This window comes from Myiozetetes cayanensis, unplaced genomic scaffold, assembly GCF_022539395.1.
Source record: "Myiozetetes cayanensis isolate MyiCay16 unplaced genomic scaffold, myiCay2020 scf13, whole genome shotgun sequence".
Lineage (NCBI taxonomy): Eukaryota > Metazoa > Chordata > Aves > Passeriformes > Tyrannidae > Myiozetetes > Myiozetetes cayanensis.
Window position 1 is genome coordinate 4452976 of NW_026086937.1, and position 11943 is coordinate 4464918.

Sequence of the window (11943 nt, forward strand, 5' to 3'; positions counted from 1 at the left end):
AAAAAAATCTCCTGTACTGCAGCCTTCTGTAGAAACAGTCAGTCTTACATCACCTTCTATATTTACTAACAGTTAATAAAAGAACCTATCAAGATCACAATGAAAAATCAGATATTGGCAATGAGATTTTGGAAAATCAGAAAAAGCAAAAACCATGATGGAAGGAATTGCAAAGATGTCAGGGAGACAGAGGTGGGGAGGGCAATAGCACAGGGAGCCCCAAGGCATGAAAAACACACCTAACCAAACTCATACATATGTGCAGTTTCCAACTCTGCTCAACCACTTTCAAACAAGTCATTAATTTTTTACCCTCTAAAGAATGTGAGGCAGCCAGTTAGCAATAGTTGTCTGGTCTACATAGTGCTCTTGTTGAAGGAGGAATACCTAAAGCTAATGAAACCTCAGAAATTTGAGATGGAGACAAACAGAAATCACAAGAAAATGCCATAAAGTTCAGTCCAGCCCTGCTGTTTGCAGCAAGTGCTTGTTGACTGGTACACAGAGATGAAACATCCAGCTCCCAGACACTGCAGAGACATGTGGTGTGGGACCATCAGCTGATGCAGAAGCAAAGACAATCACTGCATGAGAAGTAACAATGCATGAGTTTCAAACCAGAGAGTAACAGCACTTTCAGTCTCAGGCAAAGAACAAGTGGGGAGCCTAAAAACCAGGCAGAATCCCAGTAGCATTTCATTAATTCCTTAATTCCTTCAAAGCACTAAAAAAGGCCATTAGCTAAAGCTCTCAGCAAAGGTACCATAACAGAGCAGTGCTGCAAAGGCAATGGCACCAGGGATGGCTGGAAGCTGTCAGGCTGAAAGGGGCAACCCTTTGCCAGAGCAAAGCCTGAGACCAGTGAAGCGGTAAAGAGGAAATGAGCATCCAGGTCTCCCAACAACACTGTCCCACTAGGCTCACAGTGCTCACCCAATCAATCTCTCACACCATTCACCACATCTTACATCAATACATCTTCATCTGACGTTTCCCCTTCAGTCTGTAAAGGATGGTGTAGCTCAGGCAGTTACACACACCCAGCACACTGAAGCTGGAATGGGTCCAGCACACAGTTAAAATACCTCAGTTTGTGTGTGCGGATGTAATTTTTTTGACTTCAGATTATAAGTCCCTTCCACTCTAAATAGTACTTGGGATGTAGACTAGAATAGTAGGTTTTATTTCTGTATCATGCTTTTGAGGTAACACTATTAGCCTCCTTCCTTCAGCTGGAAGAACACACATAGAGGTAACAGAATCTGCCAAGTCATTTAAATATAAAGTGGAATAACATAAGACTAGAGTTGACAGAGCATTTGTTCAGGCAATGAATAGTAAGAATCAATGAAGGAAAAAATTGATTATGTTATTTTTCTAAAAGAAAGCCTTCTTAAAGAAACAAAGAAAACCCCATAAGTCTCTTTCAGATGCATAGGGGCATGGTTACAAGAGTGAGATTGCTTGTGAAGGACCATGCCTGCAGTCACTGGAAGGACAGCCTCGGGCTTCCTAAAAGACAACCTAAACCAAGCCTAGTCCAGCTTGTCCACCAAGGATGGACAGCTTGCACTCCCATCACTCTGATGGAAGTTTGTCTAAAATTTGTCTAACCTGTCCTTACCGACACCAGTGGTGGAGGCTCCATTGCTTCTCCAAGCAATCTCCAAGTGGTTTGCTCTCCTGCCACCTAACCAGAAACTTTCTTACTGAAATTTAAACCTATGACTATTTTATTATCTACTGCAGACAAGGAAGAAATTGTTTCTTCTCTCTTAAGGCTTACACAGGAGAAGGTTGCACAAGCATTCAGAAAGCTCATAACTGTCCTCTCTTCCACTGCTTAATCACCTGGTAATTCTTCCAGAAGATACTTAGCATTTTCCAGAACAGCACTTCACATGCCTGTCTTGAATTTCAGAGCCCAAAGATCAGACATGGTGCAGCGATGCTGAAGGACCACTCCTGCACAATTCCATTCATTTTGAGGGTGGTTTTCAGAAGCATGCCACCTTTGAACCATGCCCAACCTGTGATCTCCTCCACTCACTTCTTTTCCTCCGTTAAATCACTACCAAGTCTATTGTTTTCCATCCTGCAGTTGAGTATTTACTACACCTGCTCCTTCAATAAATATCTGCACCTATTGAACACAAGTCAATTTTCAATCATACCCTCAGCTAAATAAGACTATTTGACTTCTGTTCTCATCCTCCAGCCTGACTGAAGTTTCTCCTAAATTCATCTCACAAGCAGCATGTGTCTCACAATTAGATTTCCAACTAATCATTTCCACAGAGCTATGAAACTTACTCTGAAGACACTCTCATCATTTTCCATCAGAAGGTGTCCACTGTGGCACTCAAACTCGCAGGCCATGCAACTTCATGTATTCCTTTCTTAGCAGATGCCTGGAGAGCTGACAACCATGATTCAGGGAATCACGGAATAGTTTGGGTTGGAAGGGACCTTTAAAGGTCATCTAGTCCAACCCTCAAACCTGCTAGCCCATATACTTTGGAGCTTTTGCTAGCTGATAGTAAAAATGCGAGATGTTCTGATCTCCACACAGTGGCCCCATGAGATCAGAATCATGCTTCCTTCCTTTTCTTCTGGTATAATTTTGAGGAACCCAAAAAGGTCTGCCTTCCACCACGATCTTCAGAGTTTTAAGCATTGCTTCCCTGCCCGCTCTTTATGGTAAGTTGTTCCTCTCACAGCCATTTCAGTTGCTCGAGCGACTCCCCAATGTCCAGTTCTTACTCTTTTGTTTTGAATCACTGATGTGTGTTGGCACAGCAGTTTCCTGCTGAGAAAGCTGCACAACAACAGCGTGGGTAGGGCTGTGTGCATCTCCTCCTCGATGAGCTCACCTCCTTCGTCCTCTCAGCCCTGCTTTGCCAGCCAGAGGTTGGGCAGATTGGACACGGCTGTTTCGAGTGCCACGACAGAAGTGGTGGGTGAGCTTCCCATGCACTTCAGCATCCTCCCACATTCCAGGAAGAACTGGCCAATTTGTGCAATAACAAAACAACAGGGCAAAATAGCGAGGCAGGAGAGGGAAGGGCAGAAGGAAAAGGCTTCCTTCCTCCCAGTTTTACAGTGGAAAAACAGGTTTGTTTAATTGCATTTTAATTGACGAGAATTAGACTGCAATTTCGTGAGGTGCAACACATAGGGCCTGCACCTGGAAATGTCTGAGGAAGTTATTTTAAGGGTTAGGTAGCATTTGTGTCTGTGGACAGAAGGAGGAAAACACACGAGTTAAAAACCAGAGAAAGAAAATTACAGGCAGTTCAGAAAGATGGAAATTCCAGCTTCAAAGCAGATATCAGATTCCTCTGAAACATAACCGTACTTCATCTCTCCGAAGGCAAAATGTTACTAAAACTGTTTTTGGATAGAAGAAGGATGTGTCACAAAACAGCAGTTTTCAATCTGCACAGCATTAGATGGCCACCCTGCCTACACACAAGCTCCCTGCAAGCACCACCACCTCTTAGTTTTGACTTCCTGCCAAAAACACATGAGTCAGAGCATTATTAGGACCTGCATGGCTGCTAGATACACAGGGTGTTCTCAGAGATGTAGGGGAGGAGGAATGGGAAGCCCCTCACTCACTTTTCCCCCATCACATCAGGTTAGAGGAGCTCTCAGCTGATAGGAGCTCCTCAGCAGAAGCTTAACATGACCTAACCCAAGAGAAACATGTGGGAATGGCCAGTGACCATGGAGAACCAGGACTCCACTGTTATGTCTCTTCTCAGAGCAAAAAAGCTTGTTCTCATCTTAAGATTTTATTTTAGAAATTAAACATATCCTGGAAGTTGGACAGGACAGATTAGTCACATATTTCTACCCAGCAGCATCAAGAATCTACTCAGTTGCTTTTGCACAAAGACTGGTTCCACAGCAGAGGTCTATCCTGAGGGGCATGGAGCAGCAAGGCTTCTGGAAGATAAACGGGCAGATAAACAATTTTCAGAAAACTAAACTATTATTTTTTTAATCTCTTATAATCAGACACCACAGGGTGAAGTGACTGCTTCCCTCGAACACAGCTCCAGGTTTCAAGTCAAAGAGCAGTTTCCTAAGGTAGAACTTAATAGTGCTTTGGGTTGAGTATCATCACAAATTTGCAAGTCCCAGCCAGGTGCACTCAGACCACCGTAAGGGGGAAGGAACATGAGTTCAAATTGCAGCTGTGGCTGTGGAGAGGCGTATTGGAGGACATCTCAGCAGCCAGCCCACCCCTGGGGAGGAGAGCTGTAGATAAGGTGTTTTCAATTCACTTGCTGCCTCATTATTAGTTGCAATTAGCGCAGGCCATGCCAATGTCAGCTGTGTTTCCGATGGAGAAACACACAAGGAGACCAACATGTAATCTGATGTTGCCAACAAGTTCAGCTCCAAGGATCTCTTCTGCTGCTTCAAGGTGTGGATCTCCTACCCTGCTGAACAAGTGACTCTGTGGCTGAAGCTCCCTCAGCACTCCAGCAGCTTCCAGGAGCCAGCAGTGCCCAGCACAGCACTCTTGGCATGGGCTTGCAAGGCTTAATACTCCAGTCTGTGCCAGTTCAATATTCACCCTGGTACCTCATAGGTGCAGGTGACATGGGCATCACAGCTGCCCTTCTGTAAGGACCCCCCACCTCCTCCCTATACCCTTCCTATAGTCTGTTGTTTACTCTGTCCTCTTCTTCATGCCATGCATCCTGGTGGATGGACCTTAAATTTTTCAGAGGACAGGCTCCTCACTGCTAACTCCTCTGAGCCCCTTCACTGCAAACACTCAGTCTTTGCTCTTGTGCCACAGCTGAGGTGTCTGACACTGCCTTCTGCAAAACAAAGCACCCCAGTGCTCTCCCTTTACACAGGGAAATAGCAATGGGAAATACTGGAGGCAACACATCTAATTAAATTGGCTGACATAAGTAAGTGTTTATAATTCTGTCCAGTGGAGCGAGCTGCAAAGGGGGTAACAACCTGGCCTGGGGTTACAGAGTGACCACTCAGCTTCCTGTGTGCCAGAATCCAGTTTGCAACTGCGAATTCTCTTCAAAAGGAAGAATTAAACATTTTTATTTTTACATTTAGTAATAAATATTTCCAAATATAGTAATAAAATAAAGTAGCAATAAATCAGCAATACAGCTCCATATTAAAGCATTTACATGCCTCTACATCTAGACCAATAGCAGTTTACCTTGAGAAAATAAGTAGCAGATGCTAATTAAACTGAACTGATATGAAGCCCTATAAAGCAGGAAACTGAATAGTCATTTAAAATAAAACTCTCATGGTTTAGACAATTCTACTTCTACATTCTAGACCTCAGATTTACTTGCCATGACAGTCAATAGTCACCTTCCACTGTTCAGATGACCCACAGACATTCCCTGCAGAGCATATACACAAGGTAAGGTGAAAGAACTGGCTGTTCAAAGGAATTTTCCAGGGACAACAGATTTTTCTCTGGCTTCTCATCTGTTAAACTTACTCCTGTTCTCCAGAGCTCTAAAGGAGAACAACGACAGCAGATGAGCTTTTATTCTTCTGGTTGATATCTGAACTAATGGCCTAAGACATTCACCAGAATTATAGAGCAGTAAGTGGCTCACCTCCAAACACTGGAATTAATCCTAGGATCCTGACAGCTCCTCATTACGAGGTCCAGTGGCCTCCAAAAAGATGACTGAGGCCGTGAGCCAGGAAGCACTGAGTCATGAAGCACATCATCACGGGTGTAACCCCTCACATGCCCCCTGCACCAGCAGCCACCTGGCCAGCAGCAGCTCTCTCAGCAGCTGGCACCACACAGACACCACACAGGATACCTACTGCAATCAGTGAAGCTTCACAAACTTCTGTCAGCATCAGGCGTTTCTGCAGCAAGATCTTGAAGATGAGATGGTAACAAATGACACACGTCTGGCTTTGCTGTCTGTTCTCCAAAGGGGACACTGGGCTTCTCACTGAGGAGTGGCAAACTCAGGGCTAACAGATTTTCACAGGGTTGCCACACACTACTTGAATCTTGGATGTGACTGTACTGTCATCTTCTGAAGGACCTTCACTTGCAAGGCTGCCCAAAACCATCCAGTGAAACCATCTCACTCATACAGACTAGCGTCATCTCTTAGTGGCTGCTTAAACCTGAAACCAAAAATCAGACACATGCACGACAGGCAAGCTCCCTCAGCAGCCACGCCAGGTAGGGGAGATTGAACATGGAGTACCAGAGCACGGGAACAAGGCTGGGGAACGTGAGCCTTGTGCTCAATGAAATAAGAAACTGGATCTCATGTTTCTCCAGCTGCAGCTCCAAACTCAGCAACTTCCAAAAGTTCAGTTGCACCCTCTAGGAGGACAAAGTGCTAGCACCTGAGGCAGGACTGCCTCCCTGTCAGTTCTCCCAACAGTGCTCATGGGCATTTTTCACAAGGGTTTGTCTCATCTGCTGCACCTACCCCAGCTACCACCAACTTACTGCTGCATGGAAAGGGAAACACGAAACCAAGTAAGCCTGCATGGCATTTTAAAAAGAAAAGCAAGACTCTGAGGCTGATGTAAAAACCTATTGCAAGGGAACACCACAGGAGAGAGAGCTTGACTCTAGCCCTAGAACAAGCATGCTGCAAATTACCAGCCACGCCATCACAGCAAAAGCAGCGTTGTCATCTACATCTTGCCAGTAATCGACTACAATCTTTGGGGACCGCAATATATCTGAGATGGATGTGCAGCTTTTACCCACATTTTCCATTTCTATTACCATCACCTTGCTGTTCTCCTGGTTATTATCCTCCTCACCTACGGCATGAGCAAGAACCATACAATCACTAAACGTCATCAGGCAGTTTGTAAACACTGCGCCAGTTCGGAGCAGTTCTGACAGTTAAGGTGTAACTACAGAGTAAACATGAACTGTACTCTTTCAGAGGCAGAAAGAAAGATCTCAAGAGACGATAAAGCATCTGGGAAAGGAAGAGTGGAGAAAGACAAACAAATCTCTACAGAGAACTTTGAATAGATGATTATTTTTTTCCCTTTGCTCCCTTTCATTCAGGCTATCAATTTCAGGAGCCAAAGTCCATCAGTAGATTGGAGATAAGCAGAGCTACACTTTTTAAACATATTTAGCATTTCTTTGGCCACTCACAGAACACCAGAGAAATCCTCAGAAAGTAAGTCAGTGGTTTTAAGTACACAGCTGGAGGACTTTATACAGAGCATCAGGAAAAGTTATCTTTTAAGCAGTTTCAGAAATAAATTTCTTGTGATACAAGCTAATAATAGAAAGGAGTACAGAAAAGAAAGTAGTATTAGCTAGAGACAGGATAATTAGAAGAAGTTACTGTCTTGTCTTCAGTAACAATAAAACCAGACAGTTTCTCCACTAAAAGCCCATGGGTTCAATATCCAGTCCAAACCAGGGCATAAATCCAGTTAGCATGTTGGACTAGCACCATTCTGTATCATCCACAAATACCAGAGTTTTCATTTGAGGTATTAAAAAGTGTTTCTAAATGATCTGGTAACCAAGGAACATCAAGAACATGGGCTAGGCAACTAATTCAATATTTAAGTAATTCAACTAATTCAATAATTAATATGCAGCCGTGGCTGTCACATCTAAGCATTTCATTCCTTGTCTCATCATCTCGTGGCAACTCCTGGGGGCAGACAGGACTGACTTCCAAAGATTCAGGAACACAGCCACTGTAATCAGGCCTTGCTGGTCTTTTTTTTTTTCTTTTTAACAGGTTATACATAAAGAAGACACTCATGAATTGTGAGCAGCCCTCCTGGCAACAAATGTACGCAGGTAATTAAAGGCTTCCTTCTCCCAGGTGAAGAGCTGTCCTGTCTCTTTACCCTCCTGAGGGATTCTCTTTTCTCTCCATGCAGTACAACATCCATCCCTACCAGGTGTGTCCATCCCCTCCCAAACCACCACCAGCTGCAAGCCCTCAACTCCCTTTCCCCAGAGTCTCTCCAGCTGGGACACCCTGGCACACAGTCCAGCCCATGTCAGGTGCAGGGGCCTGAGACAAGAAAGGGGGAATGCCCTGGAGAGATGGAGCTGTGGCAACCCCAGCATCCATTCAGCCATTCACATCTTCTTCACTGCATGCAATATACTCTGCTCACAGATATAACCCACTGATTGTGCAAGAACTTACACAGGAGAACCTGAAAACCTTTAACTACTGCACTGTGGCAGCAAGGACAAAGCAGTGTGAGAGTTACTACCTGACAGAAACCACTTGTCCTGATGACACAGACTTTGAAGTTTCAGGAAGGGATGGATGAGCACAGAGCCGCTCCATCAGGTAGAGATGCAGTTGCAGCACTTAAGCACCTTTCTGCAAACAGCTGCAGCTAACAGCAAGAAAATACTACTGTCTATAGAGAATTTATGGCCAAGGAATTTGCTATGTGTATGAAACTCCTAAACCTACTTATTTGCAGATACGTCAGGACAACCCCAGTTCATTTAGGAACAGAGCAGTGGGCCTGGGAGTTGGAATAAGCGAGGTCCAAATTCACTTTTTTCATCTCCTGGCCAAGACCCTCCTTGTAAAAATGGATTTTCCAGTTTCACAACAAGGAGCAGAGAGAGTCTGTCTTTATAATTCTAGCACCTCATTGAAAGAAACACTATTCAAACCATTACTCCCATCCCCATTTTGGGGGCTTTGAACCCAACTTTCACATGTTTCAGCAGTCAGTGTCCTAATTCTGTGGAAACAAACCCTTCTACTTCTAACTCCAAGTTTCATGTAGTCTCACTCAGGACACATTCACCCTTCATATACAGGTAGTTATGCCTTACTTTGCGAAACCCAAAACAATTGCTCAAGGTGAACAGCTGCATTCATGAAGCATTAACTTGGACAGTATTTTAGTAACAACACTGCTACATTAACTACGTCACTGTTCAAAAGAAAGCAGCAACAACAAAACTTTTAGTGAATTATCCGCATATTCTACCCAAAATAGATCTTACTGTAGTTCAGAAAGAACAGACTGAAGAACTACATGTTCTAATTGAGAGAGAGTCAAGCAGAAGCTGATGAAGAGTTTTAGATACTTGAAATGGGAATGCAGGCAGTGGATGTGTAACAGGGAAGGAGTGGTAGAGTTGCAGCATTCACGGCTGGTCCGTGTTTATTTTGCAGGTAGAGTTTGGAAGCCCATTATCACATCTGCTTTCCAAAAGGCACCACAAAGTGATCTACTAATGAATTCAAGTCATTACAGTAAGAGAAAAAAGCAGGTCGTCCGACCTGTACACATGGGTTGCATCATGCCCTTCCCTGCTCCCTCCTGATACACAAGGGAATTACAGACCGTGCCGGGAAACGCCGCGACTTGCAGGGCCAGCGGGAAGCACAGGGAGCTCAGCCTGTCTTCACGGGCACGGCGGCTGCGATGAGCAGGGATGAGCGCTCAGCGCCCAGGCCCGGGCGGCAGCGGGGCCGGCTGCGGGCACCCGGTGCGGGGACAGCGCAGCACCGCGGCAGGTGCGCCCCGGACGGAGAGAGACCCGCGGGCAACAGAACCACTCCTTCCCAGCCGCTACCCGCGGATACCTGCATCCCCTCTGCAGGCAGGTCCTGCTCGCACCGACCGCCTCTCATTTCGGTGGTGCCAGCGATGGGGATGAGCGGAGAGCCCAAAGCCGCCTCCCCGGCGGGGCCGGGATGCAGCCGGGCTGCGGCACCGCACAGCGCTCAGCGGAGCCCGCTCGCAGCCCGGCCCCTCCATCCCTCTTCTCCATTCCCAGTCCGGGCAGGCGGCGGGATGCGGGGAGACCCTCCCGGGGTGCCCCTGCACCCACAGCTGTGCTGAGTCACGGCCGGGCCACCCCCTGCACTCACCTGCGGGCCGCGGCCGCTCCGCACCCCGCCGGGGGGTGCTCGGCAGCGCAGCGCGGCCGCCCCATTGCAGGCGCCGCGGTCCCGGGACCCGTCCGCGGGGTCGTTGCTGCTGCCGCCGCCCTCCTCGCCGGCGGGGAAGAGCCCGCAGGAGCGCTGGAAGCGCGCCACGGGCTGGGAGCTGCGCAGGGTGCCCAGCAGGCGGGCCATGCTGCCGGCAGGCTCCGCGCAGCGCGGCCCCAGCGCGGCCCGGGGCCGCGGGCAGGTGCGCCCGCCCCGCCCCGCACAGGTGAGCCCGCCCCGCCCCGCCCGCTTCACAGGTGCGGGGCCCCGCCCGGGAGCGCCCCTTGCCGGCCGGGCCGTGCCCTCCCTGCCCACCTGGTGGGGGCAGGAAATTCAGCGCCTTCCTCTTCTTTGGATATTTTCCCTGCCGTGATGGTCCTGGTAAAAAAAAAAACAAAACCACAAAAAAACCAAACACACACACACAAAAACACAACAACAACAACAAAACAAACAAAACCCAACAAAAAACAAACAAAAAACCAAAACAAAAACCCACAAACAAACAAAAAAAAACCACACACACACACACACAAAAAAAAACCAACAAAAAAACCAACCAAACCACCAAAACCCCAAAGAACGTAATCTACCTCGAGATAAGAACGCCTGCTTTCTTAGCCTAAAGATAGAACGCCCTGAATCACATCGAGAACTTCGGGAAATGTGGATGCTGGGCCACGTGAGCTCATTTCCTGTCAATTCACCCCCTCGGGTATAAAATGTACCCTCGCCTGTCCCTGGCTTCATTTTGTCCTGTATTGGAGTCAGCTTTTATTTCTTCTCCCAAATATTTGCACGTCTATATTGTATACATCACATGTACACATACACACCTATAAGGATACATCTCCAAGTATTTCCTCCCTTAAATAAAGCTGTGGAGTTTCCCAGGCAAAGAGAGGACTTATCACTTGCAAGATGCTTCTCAAACTCTGGGGCTGCAAACCTTGCCACAGGTGATACTTGCTAATTCCTGCTGTTGAAACATTAAGAACCTTAGTTCTGTCAGTGCATTTTTTTTTTTTCAGAACAGCCCATTTCTATTCTCATAAATTATTTTGTACAAGGATTGCACAAGCATCATTTACTCAATGTAGACTCATTTCAAGTTTGTTGCCTTTTTTTTTTGCTCTCAAATACACCTAATTATCCAAGATTGCATCAAGGCTTTTCTTTCCAGAGCCCTTGGAAACCAAAGGGATGCTCTTTTACTTTATAGCAAGTCAGTTTGCCCCTGTGCCACTGTCTGGGCTGCCTGTGGGAGATGCTCACCCAGGCCCTGTGAGTGCCTGTGCTCTCGAGATGGCAGAGTCATCTCACCACCCAGCCTGGGATGGGGCCAGGCCAGCCCACGGCCAGCCCATGTGGCCTCAGTGAGGAATCCCAGGGACAGCTCTCCATCACCACCATCCAGACTCCAGGGCAGACTCCATAGATCTCATCTAATTGTTTGTGTGATTCATTTTCTTTTATCTCCTCACAATGCAATCCTCTATCATTAGGGGTTTGCCCAACTGCAGCTCCAGGTGCCATCACGTTTCAAGTGCTTTCCTCATTGCTGTGCGTGCAGACACTCCTCCCTGGCCGTGATGACAGGGCTGCAGCTCAGCTGTCTGCAGAACCAGTTCACACAGACTGAGGGGGGAGGCTGCCCACTCCCTCTGGGTTGTATGTTTGTCCTGTTTGCTTGAGGGAATTATTCATTATTTGCTTCTGGCTTTGTTTTTTTTAATGGTTGTATAATTTCCTAGGTGCACACATAAGTATCTGAGAAACTTTTCTTTTCTCTGTGTCTTGGATCTGTGAAACTTCCACAAGCATAGAATTTCAATTAAAAAATTGCATTCATATTGCTTGATTCCTTTACACAGACTGACTTCAATAGAGCCAGATGCATTCAATTCAGGGTCCTTTCACGGTTGTTTTCACTCTGTTACAAAAACTATCCTCATAACTATTCCATTCTTACTTTGTCCACCTATATGACAAGGGT

At 46.5% G+C, this 11943-nt stretch overlaps 1 protein-coding gene across 3 annotated transcripts in view; it reads right to left on the minus strand.

Moving 5' to 3' along the window:
• Positions 1-10586, minus strand: part of SGPP2 (sphingosine-1-phosphate phosphatase 2) — a 36004-nt gene extending 25418 nt beyond the window's left edge. The window contains exon 1 of one of the 3 annotated variants that reach the window (XM_050307828.1): positions 10541-10586. Coding sequence is in view for 1 of the 3 variants with exons in the window: in XM_050307827.1 (XP_050163784.1) it covers positions 9888-10094 (207 nt within the window). In the remaining 2 variants the exon portion in view is untranslated. Of the gene's footprint in view, positions 1-9887; positions 10095-10262; positions 10336-10540 lie in introns of those variants that run through there. The other 2 variants (XM_050307829.1, XM_050307827.1) reach the window with 2 other exon arrangements.
• Positions 10587-11943: the final 1357 nt, after the last annotated feature.